The 10,061-nt window shown below is 35.9% G+C and overlaps 1 protein-coding gene across 1 annotated transcript in view; it reads right to left on the minus strand.

The window, feature by feature from the left end:
- sntg2 (syntrophin, gamma 2) overlaps positions 1 to 9,841 on the minus strand; it is a 34,929-nt gene extending 25,088 nt beyond the window's left edge. Inside the window, exons 1-5 of the mRNA XM_053633243.1 lie at positions 9,363 to 9,841; positions 6,958 to 7,014; positions 3,757 to 3,814; positions 2,700 to 2,743; positions 619 to 660 (exon numbers count right to left, since the gene is read on the minus strand). Coding sequence (XP_053489218.1) covers positions 619 to 660; positions 2,700 to 2,743; positions 3,757 to 3,814; positions 6,958 to 7,014; positions 9,363 to 9,620 — 459 coding nt within the window. The 5' untranslated portion in view covers positions 9,621 to 9,841. The remainder of the gene's footprint in view (positions 1 to 618; positions 661 to 2,699; positions 2,744 to 3,756; positions 3,815 to 6,957; positions 7,015 to 9,362) is intronic.
- Between the last annotated feature and the right edge of the window lie 220 nt (positions 9,842 to 10,061).

The raw sequence follows: 10,061 nt of genomic DNA on the forward strand, positions 1-10,061 counted from the left end.
ATAACAGAGCCACCATTTTTAACTTCAATTTGTCGCCTGTCTGTACATCTGAGTGACAAGTAATTTATTTACAACACAAGACCATCTTTTATTATGGCAATCATGGATTCCCTCAAGCTTAGTATATTCACAGCTTAGTATCTGACACTGTCTATTCTTTACCATATGACTACACATAATAATCAAATCGTAATCCTTCAAATATCAGTGGTCAATCTGTGACAAAGAGATTGTTAGAGCTGAAACAGCTTGTCATTGTTAGCTTTTGGTTTCTGAGAGTAAGATCATTAATCATCTCTCTTGACTTCCTTAATGTGAAAGGAGAGACCAGCTGTTTGGAGTGAGAACACAGAGAGAGAGAGAGAGAGAGAGAGAGAGAGAGAGAGAAGGAGAGAGAGGGAGAGGGAGAGAGAGAGCGAGAGAAAGAGAGATTATGGTATTATATACTTGTAGATTATACTTGTATTATGGTGTAGCAACGGAATGAAAAAGATAAATATTTCTTATATAATAAAAGATTGCACATGGATCAGTCAGGCACCTCTGATCAATGCTCCATCACTGTCATTTCAACACCACAGGCAGGAATAATGACACAACTGATGAGTGAATACTTACAACTTCTTCATGTGTGCACTTCTCCACATTGATGCCATTGATCTGCATGAGACAAACATTTTCATTAAAAACACATTTGATCATTTTTTATTCAATCTTATACGAAAATAATTTTTTTGCAGTCATAGTCATACTTTTATAGTCAACGCTCGAAACGGTGCAACAAATTGGAGTCGACTCCATAGTGTACCATACTGTGAAGTTCCAGATGTACATCCATCCTTCTAGCAGTTAGTCCATAAATGTTTAACATTATGTTTTGTTTACTTTACATTTTTCATTTAAGGGCTGATTTATACTTCTGTGACCACACATCTGCATCGAGCAGATCAAGACAGCAAGCACAGATGCTTGCATTGGTGTCCACATTCATACTTGCATATAATGTACAGTAGGGGGCCATGGCCCACAAACCCAACTAAAATTTACAGAAAAGGGAAAAGCAAAAAAGAGCAAAAAAGAAATCTTGCGTTCTCGATTATAAACCAAACCAATTCTTATCCAAAGCATTTCTGAAGTGTTTTCACTTATCAACAGTATTGGTTCATGAATACATGAAATACTTAGACTACTGTTCAAATCCACCGTTCTAGCAATCACAGCATGATAGATGCTTTAGAATGTTTCAAAATGGAGTTTCTATGCTATGTGCTACGTCTTTACTTAGAAGAAAACAGAAAGTAAAGTGTGTAGTCCTGCAGGATGAAATTGTCTCACACTTTATATTTGAATATGCTACAATATCATGATTGTAGTTAAAGATAAATATATCAATTATACAATAATGTAATCATATCACCAGGTGACACAAACACAGGGGAATAAATCTGATATGTTTCACTCTCGCTGTTAATTTATAGCTGTCCAGTGTGAGAGCTTTATCATAGAGGAGACATTTTGTTAGATTCCAACCTAATAAACTAACAGTGTGAATAAAAAAGCGTTTTCCATTAGTTTCTGTCAAGAGCTGTTATCTATAAGGTTTTTTATTTCAAAAAGGGATTGAGGAGCACAAGTACACCTCTAGCCTATAGAAGTCTTTCTAAAAGCCTTTACACTTTATTGTTTGCAATTTTGTTGTTTACACTTCAGATGTATTTGTTCATCTAAAACACTTGATAAAATCCATGGAAGAAGGGTCACAACCTCTCGTCACAATGTTTGCAACCAAACACACCTCCCCGTCAACCAATCAGCATTTGCCTAATAGACACACACTGTGTTTCTATACTGTGGTCTAGTAGCTTCTTGGAGGATAGTGTGTCTCTGCATGCCACACTTACCTATAAACCCCCTCTCTGCATTGAGAAGCAAAAATGCAAATGTGCATCAATGCAGAAGTATAAATCAGCTTTTAAAGTCTGCTGTCTACATTAATTTACTTTAATTTTTATTTACTATTTTCAGAATAATAATCTCTCATTCAATCATTTTCTTTTAGCCTCTAACTGATCTGTATGTCAAATATGTAATTCATTTCATGCTCAAAACCCATAAGTAACTAACAGCTAGAGTAATGCAAAACTTTGTCTACACTGAATTTAATCTTTTTGTTAAATAAATGTGCCATAAATGTGCCAGCGCATAATACAGGGATTTGAGTGTGCATAATTTCAGAATGATGACAAATCACACTCAAATGTCATCTATGTGTCTAGGCCTCCCTTCACTGACAGTAGATTGGAAAGCTTAAATCACTGTTGAATGTAGAGAGTTCTGTATATCACATCTACCAACAGAACACAGCTCAATAAGATTACCATAGAGCATAATAGGACATGGCTACAAATTAAAAATAAATAAATAAATAAATAAAATTGTATAGCATTTCATTAAATCACATCTTTTCTATTTCAGGTTGTGTTAGTAAGGGGGCACTTTAAAAAAAAAAAAAAAAAAGTCTCATTTCTTTTATTCCTCAGATTCATATAATGAGATCAAAGGTTAAACCTGCAGTTGACCTTGAGAAAATGAATCAGAGGGAAACATCATTAGGATGCAGAGAGCACCTTGCTCTGACATGCACCTATGGCCCTGGGCATTGTGGAGAATAAGAGTAAGCTAACGCTCGCTTCACTAACCTGTAACACAGCGTCGCCGATAAACAGCATCCCTGTCTGATCAGCTGCAGGCCAGACACAAGGTGCCAAAGGTTAATGGAGACATTAGGATACAATTAGTCATTTCATATGTGCTAATGTGATGGAAATGGCAATCAGCCCCGGTGACTGAGAAGTCTGCCAATACAGCCCTTAGCAGAGTGCTAGACAAAAGTGGCTTTAATCCAAAATTCATACAACTCTGAAATTTAGCTCATTTGTCATCACGAATAACAAATACATCTGAGTTTCATTAGCTTTCTGAAATTAAACACATGGCAGCAAAAGCTCGACTATGTTCCTCCTGGTTATATCATCTTAACAAAAGTCATTAAGTTCAAGTCATTAAGGAGTAGGTTTCAAAAATCCTCATCAAGACTTTGAGTTAGGTTTTCAAATGTGACTAAATAATAGCATATTTGTAATACCGCAACTCTGCATATGGTGTCATGCTGATCTGATGCTATGGGTAATTGTTTCACTCATTGCTTTATATTCTTTCTTTTGACTGAGTCTGTACAGCTCACTCAGTCACTCTACGGGGGTCTTCTTGTGAGGCACAGAAAACATACATGATACATGATATAGACCAATATGCAATCTAATATTAAGGCACAAAGAAATTTCGAAGATATTGATTCAGCGTATGAGAGAGATCTGAGTCAGGGAATTAATAACTGGAAAAACAAGACATGAACAATATCATTTCAGGGTTGAGATAACTAATGTAGCAGTTCACTGATGTTGCATACTTATATATGAGGCATTCCAATTCATGGCTCAGAGATCATATTGTCCACATACATCAGTATACTAGGAACAAGCATATGGCCTCTAATTACACACTTATTAAACAGTCTGCCTCAAGTGATTAAGCAGGTTTTGGCTCTAGACTTCAAACTCAGACTACAAACTGTAAATTACGTACTTGAAAAGAGATAATCAGTGTTGATAGTGGGAGGGTAACATACAGTAATCACTTGAGCCTTAACTAATTTAGCTGTACAATAATTGGAAGGAAAGCGCAATAGTACCTTACCTACTTGATCTTTGAAAATCTTCGAAATGACCACAGGCACTTTATGCTCAGCTCCTCCCTGAAATAAATAAACTCCCTCCAGGTTATTTAGTAAACCTACCACCCACCGATTATACAAGATACACTTCATAACCTAGCGAATCAATCAACACTATTCACTCATCCAAGTTACTTCTGGGTGGCAAAATGAATTTTAATCTCTACTATAGTATTCTCTTTGATCTCCAAAAGAGATCCATGCACATACTGTATAATAACATGTGTCTGGTATGTGACTACTGATTATTTCTATTATACTAAACAATGCATTTATGTCACACATTAAATAACCAGTGTACAATCACTTAGAACTTATAAATCTATAACAATTATTAAGGCAAAATTTAAATCAAGTATATTTAAAAAGATTTATCCTAAAACTAAGAACAGACCAAGTTAAACATATGCTTCTAATCTTAATTTAAGAAGAAAAAAAAACATACATACACATAAGGCTGTATTCAGAGTTGGAAACTTAAGACAGCATTAAAGATGCTCCAATATTTACTTTGGGAAAGTATGAAATGGCCTGCATGTACTTCATGCCTCAAAGGCTGCCAGATTTTTCTTGAGTAGGAATGTCCAAAGTCATGTTTTTCAATAATGTCTAAACCACCATCTTTAAAGACTAACACACTCTCTTTAAGCCCAAAAAATGGGGGATAGAAAGCATTGACTGAAGAAACATAGCACATTTTTTCTTTCAGCTGCACTACATGTAACAATTTTAAAAATAGATAAATTAAAAGAAAGACTAATACGCTGATATACAAATGAGAAGATGGCAAGCATTCAAATAAACATATAACAGGAGTTTCATATACAGTATTGCTGCACAAACAGTTGTAATGATCAAATTAATCACTGCAAATTTGTCTTAATTTAACAATATGACTTGCACCCTTGTTATTGCACCCTCAACTTATAAAATAGCACTTGATCCAGTGCATCCTATTTTTTACACAGTGAACTAGAACAGGGACGTCTTCTGTCTTTTTGGTAGAACACAAACAAACATAACTTATAGCTGTTCTGAAATTGTATCCAAACAGTGACTACAGTAGGGCTGCAACTAACTATCATTTTTATAATCGATTGATCGGCTGATTATTTTTTCGATTAATCAGTTGACCTGATTGAACATCAGATCGCGTCGCATTACATGTGTTTGACATCATGTGCCATCGACTGGGAAACGTCGTATACTTCCGGTATACGCTAATGTTCCATTTGAGATGATACTACCCTTCTAAAATTCATACACTAGAAGGTAGAGTACACAATGCATAGTGTAAGTTTATATTACGTCATTTGGGGCACAACTTTAGTATTTACTCTCCGATGCGTGTTTTCGGAACAGAAGTAACGTAATGAGTAAATGTACCCTGTGCCGCACACAGACCAACTAATCGATAATGAGATTCGTTGACAATTATTTTCATAATCGATTATTATTTATCGATTAGTTGTTGTAGCTCTAGATTAAAGCGAGGGAGAACACACACACACACACACACACACATACACACAGGTGCTTCAAAGTTTGTGAATTGTAGAATTTTCTACATTTCTGCATAAATATGACCTAAAATATCATCAGATTTTCACACAAGTCCTAAAAGTAGATAAAGAGAACCCAATTAAACAAAGGAGACAAAAATATTATACTTGGTCATTTATTTATTGAGGAAAATGATCCAATATTTCAGAAGTGTGAGAGGCAAAACTATGAAAGTGCTTTCAGTATCTGGTGTGACCCCCTTGAGCAACAATAATTGCAAATAAATGTTTCTGGTAACTGTTGATCAGTCCTGCACATCGGCTTAGAGGAATTTTAGCCCATTCCTCAGTACATAACAGCTTAAACTCTGGAATGTTGGTGGGTTTCCTCAATGAACTGCTTGCTTCAGGTCCATCCACAACATTTCTATTGGATTAAGGTCAGGACTTTGACTTGGCAATTCCAAAACATTAACTTTATTCTTCTTTACCCATCCTTTGGTAGAACGACTTGTGTACTTAGGGTTGTTGTCTTGCTGCATGACCCACTTTTTCTTGGGATTCAGTTCATGAACAGATGTCCTGACATTTTCCTTTAGAATTCGCTGGTATAACTGAGAATTCATTGTTTCATCATTGATGGTAAGTCGTCCCAGCTCAGACAGGCCCAAACTATGATACTACCACCACCATGTTTTACAAAGGGTATAAGGTTCTTATGCTTGAATTCAGTGTTTTCTTTTCTCCAAACATAGCACTTTTCATTTAAACCAAAAATTCTGTTTTGGTCTCATCTATCCACAAAACATTTTTCCAGTAGCGTTCTAGCTTATCCGTGTGATCTTTAGCAAATTGCAGAGGGGCAGCAATCTCCTTTATTCATGCCATGATACACACCCCCAAACATGTATTGTGAGGATCAGACTCCGATAGACCCCTGTTCTTTAAATAAAGCAGGGTGCTCACTCACACCCGATTGTCATCCCATTGATTGAAAACACCTGACTCTAATTTCACCTTCAAATTAACAGCTAATCCTAGAGGTTCACATACTTTTGCCACTCAGAGATATGTAATCTTGGATCATTTTCCTAAATAAATAAATGACCAAGTGTAATATTTTTGTCTCATTTGTTTAATTGGGTTCTCTTTGTCTACTTTTAGGACTTGTGTGAAAATATGATGATGTTTTAGGTCATATTTATGCAGATATATAGAAAATTCTAAAGGCTTCACAAACTTTTAAGCACCACTTTATATACATAGATGTCTCATTGGCAACATTTTTTAATAACGCAATTTGTGGCCATTTGCATATTGAATGGTCAAGATCTGCCAGTTAATGCATGAGTGAATTGCGTAGAACAGGATCAAGAGTCTTTTCACAAGATTTAGTTTATCATCGACTGTTGCATCTATATTAAACAGATTTAATATAGCCTTTAAGATAGTCAGAATGTCATGTACCTTCCTCACATACGCAACTGTTCAAGTAACTTACACATCTGAGTTCTTAATACTGCTGTGCACAATTTCAGTATGAACTCCACACTATGTGTTTGCAACTCTGAATACAGCCCATAGTAATAATATTTTGAAATAACCATATTTTATGAATAACCATATTATTATTATTTCAAAAAGCAGACAAAATGAACCTACTTTGATACTTAGACCAAGACCTCCAGTTGCCTGTCTCCGGAGTACAACAGTTCTGTGCTTTAAAAAAGGGGAATTTAGTTGGTAGGATTATAAAGGCAACATGATTATCAGAATGTCACGTTTAACAAAGGCAACATTAACTGTAACAGGATATGCATATCCTGAACACACACTCAGCCTGATAATACGTTTCAAGTATATTGTTGTCATCCCATCCAAATACAAGTCTACAACGAAAATAAATATTGTACCTCTAGGTCCCTAGTGCAATATCCAAGACAACACAGAGGCACTACTAGTAGGACTACATACTATGCAGTGTGTAACTAATGTAAGACAGATGTGTACAATAAATTTATTAAAAATGCAGCACATAACAATACATACACAGTACATCAGTCCACACTAACTACACAGCACAACAACAGCGTTGTAAGGGTGGCAAGTCTAGAAAACTGTAGTTCTGAGTTCAGGAAAACCAGACAGATTATGGCATCACAAACCATCATAAGTGGTAGAAAATATTGTTCTAGAAACATAGAAAGAAAGTAGAACAATAATGATTGTTAGTACAGATCACTAAATAATACAGTGCTGATGCAATTAGTGGTGATGAATATTTGTGACTAACTCAGTATACGTACAGCATATTACAACCCTCATTCCGAAAAAGTTGGGATGCAGTGTAAAATGTAAATAAAAACAGAATGCAATGACTTGAAAATCTCATAAACCCATACATTGTTATTCACAATAGAACATAGAAAACATATCAAATGTTTAAACAGAGGAAATGCATAATTTTAAGTAAAAAAAAACTAAGGTAATTTTGAATTTGATGGCTGCAACACATCTCAGCAAAGTTGGGACGGGGGCAACAAAATGCTGGAAAAGTAAGAGTTACTAAAAAGGAACAACTGGAGGAACCTTTTGCAACTAATTAGGTTGATTGGCAACAGGTCAGTAACATGGCTGGGTATAAAAAGAGTATCTTAGAGAGGCAGAGTCTCTCAGAAGTAAAGATGGGATGGAATCTTGATGGAAGCAAATGTTGCTCTAAGACCAGTATATACCTTTCAGCATTGATGGTGCCTTTCCAGATGTGAAAGCTGCCCATTCCATAGGCCCTAATGCACCCCAATACCATCAGACAGGCAGGCTTTTGACCTGAGTGCTGATAAAAAGCCGGATGGTCCCTCTCATCTTTAGTCCGCTTTAGTTTAGAGGATGCAGCATCCATGGTTTGCAAAAATAATTTAAATTTTTGATTTGTCTGACCACAGAACAGTTTTCCATTTTAAATGAGCTTTGGCACAGAGAAGAAAGCGGAGTTTCTGGATCACGTTCACATATGGTTTCTTCTTTGCATGATAGAGCTATAACCAGCATTTGTGGATGGCACGGTGAACTGTGTTCACAGATATTGAGTTCTGGAGGTGTTTCTGAGCCCATGAAGTGATTTCCATTACAGAATCTTGCCTGATTTTAATGCAGTGCCACCTGAGGGCCTGACGATCATAAGCATGTAATATTGATTTTCACCCTTGTCCCTTGTGCACAGAGATTTCTCCAGATTCTCAGATTCTTTTGATGATATTATGTACTCTAGATGATGAGATATTCATAGTCTTCGCAATTTTACGTTGAAGAACATTATTGGGAAAGTGTTCCACAAATTGTTTACACAGTTTTTCGCAGATTGGTGAACATCTGCCCATCTTTTCTTCTGAAAGACTCTGCCTCTCTAAGATACTTTTTTTATACCCAATCATCTTACTGACCTGTTGCCAATTAACCTCCAGCTGTTTCTTTTAGTAACACTTATTTTTCCAGCCTTTTGTTTGCCTGTCCCAACTTTTTTGAGACGTGTTGCAGCCATCAAATTCAAAATTACCTTATTTTTTTCTTAAAATGGTACATTTACTCGGTTTAAACATTTGATATGTTTTCTATGTTCTATTGTGAATAACATATGGGTTTATGAGATGCAAATCATTGGAAATCATTGCATCCTGTTTTTATTTACATTTTACACTGCATCCCAACTTTTTCAGAATCGGGGTTGTACATTGTTTTTCTGTCAGTTTACATAAACGGCACTACAGCGCAGAGAATAAGCCAACTGGTGTGTGATGTGAAAGACGGTGTGAGCCATGCTTACAAAAGTACACATTAGAATATGCCACTTGACTGGGATGCTAAAAAAAATTCTAATGCCTCTCCTTCTGCTGATCCTCTGTAATCTGTCAGTAACACAACGATCCTCCTATTACACCGCACTGGTCCTGCAGACAGTGTTAAAAAAGCTGAAAATGCGGCATGTTTGGCTCTTAGAAATCCACTAAAGCAGCTCAAGCATCTGTGAAATTAAATCTTTCTGCGCATTTCAAGGCCTCAGTACTTACATTTAAGTGATGTGCTCCACCACCTATGCAGACCACATCCTGTTTCTGTATGATCAATATCTCCTTAGTCAACTTTAAACGGATGTCATAGGTATTACTGGTGTTTTCATCATACAAAAGGGCGAGTCCAGTTTTTGTCTGTAAACAGAACGGAAAATTCAATGTTAGTTGAATGATTTTACACAAGTCAGTGTGTATAACATTAAAAAGAGGGCTTTTTTTCATTATTTGCAACATTGTAATTGTATTATTCTCCATAGCTGCTGATCCAACATGTTGTAGTAGCAGTATTTCTTTTCTTTCAAATGCAAACAAAGGATATTCAACAGCTGAAACGTCTCAGTCAACTCTGAAATACATCTTAATTTAGCAAGAATGACATTTGTAAATAAGGAAATCTTCCATGGAACAAACATGTTTACAAGTTTTGACTCTGGAAAAGTTCCAGCCTGAAGACTGATTTTAGGTTTCTGATGAGAGACAACTCTTTCAATGGATTAACTGAATATATACTAAATAAAACATGCTTTCTGTTCTGTACCTCTGAAAAGAAAAAATAAGGTGCTAAGGACAGATAGCATAAAGCTTTCCAGTTAATTTAGTTAGACTCAGAAATTAATCCCAAGCTCACATTCCTGTAGCTGGTAAATTGAAAAATATTCCTCAATACGTGAGCAAAATATAAACAGGTCTGTACCG

The sequence above is a fragment of the Ictalurus furcatus genome, chromosome 9, assembly GCF_023375685.1.
Source record: "Ictalurus furcatus strain D&B chromosome 9, Billie_1.0, whole genome shotgun sequence".
NCBI lineage: Eukaryota > Metazoa > Chordata > Actinopteri > Siluriformes > Ictaluridae > Ictalurus > Ictalurus furcatus.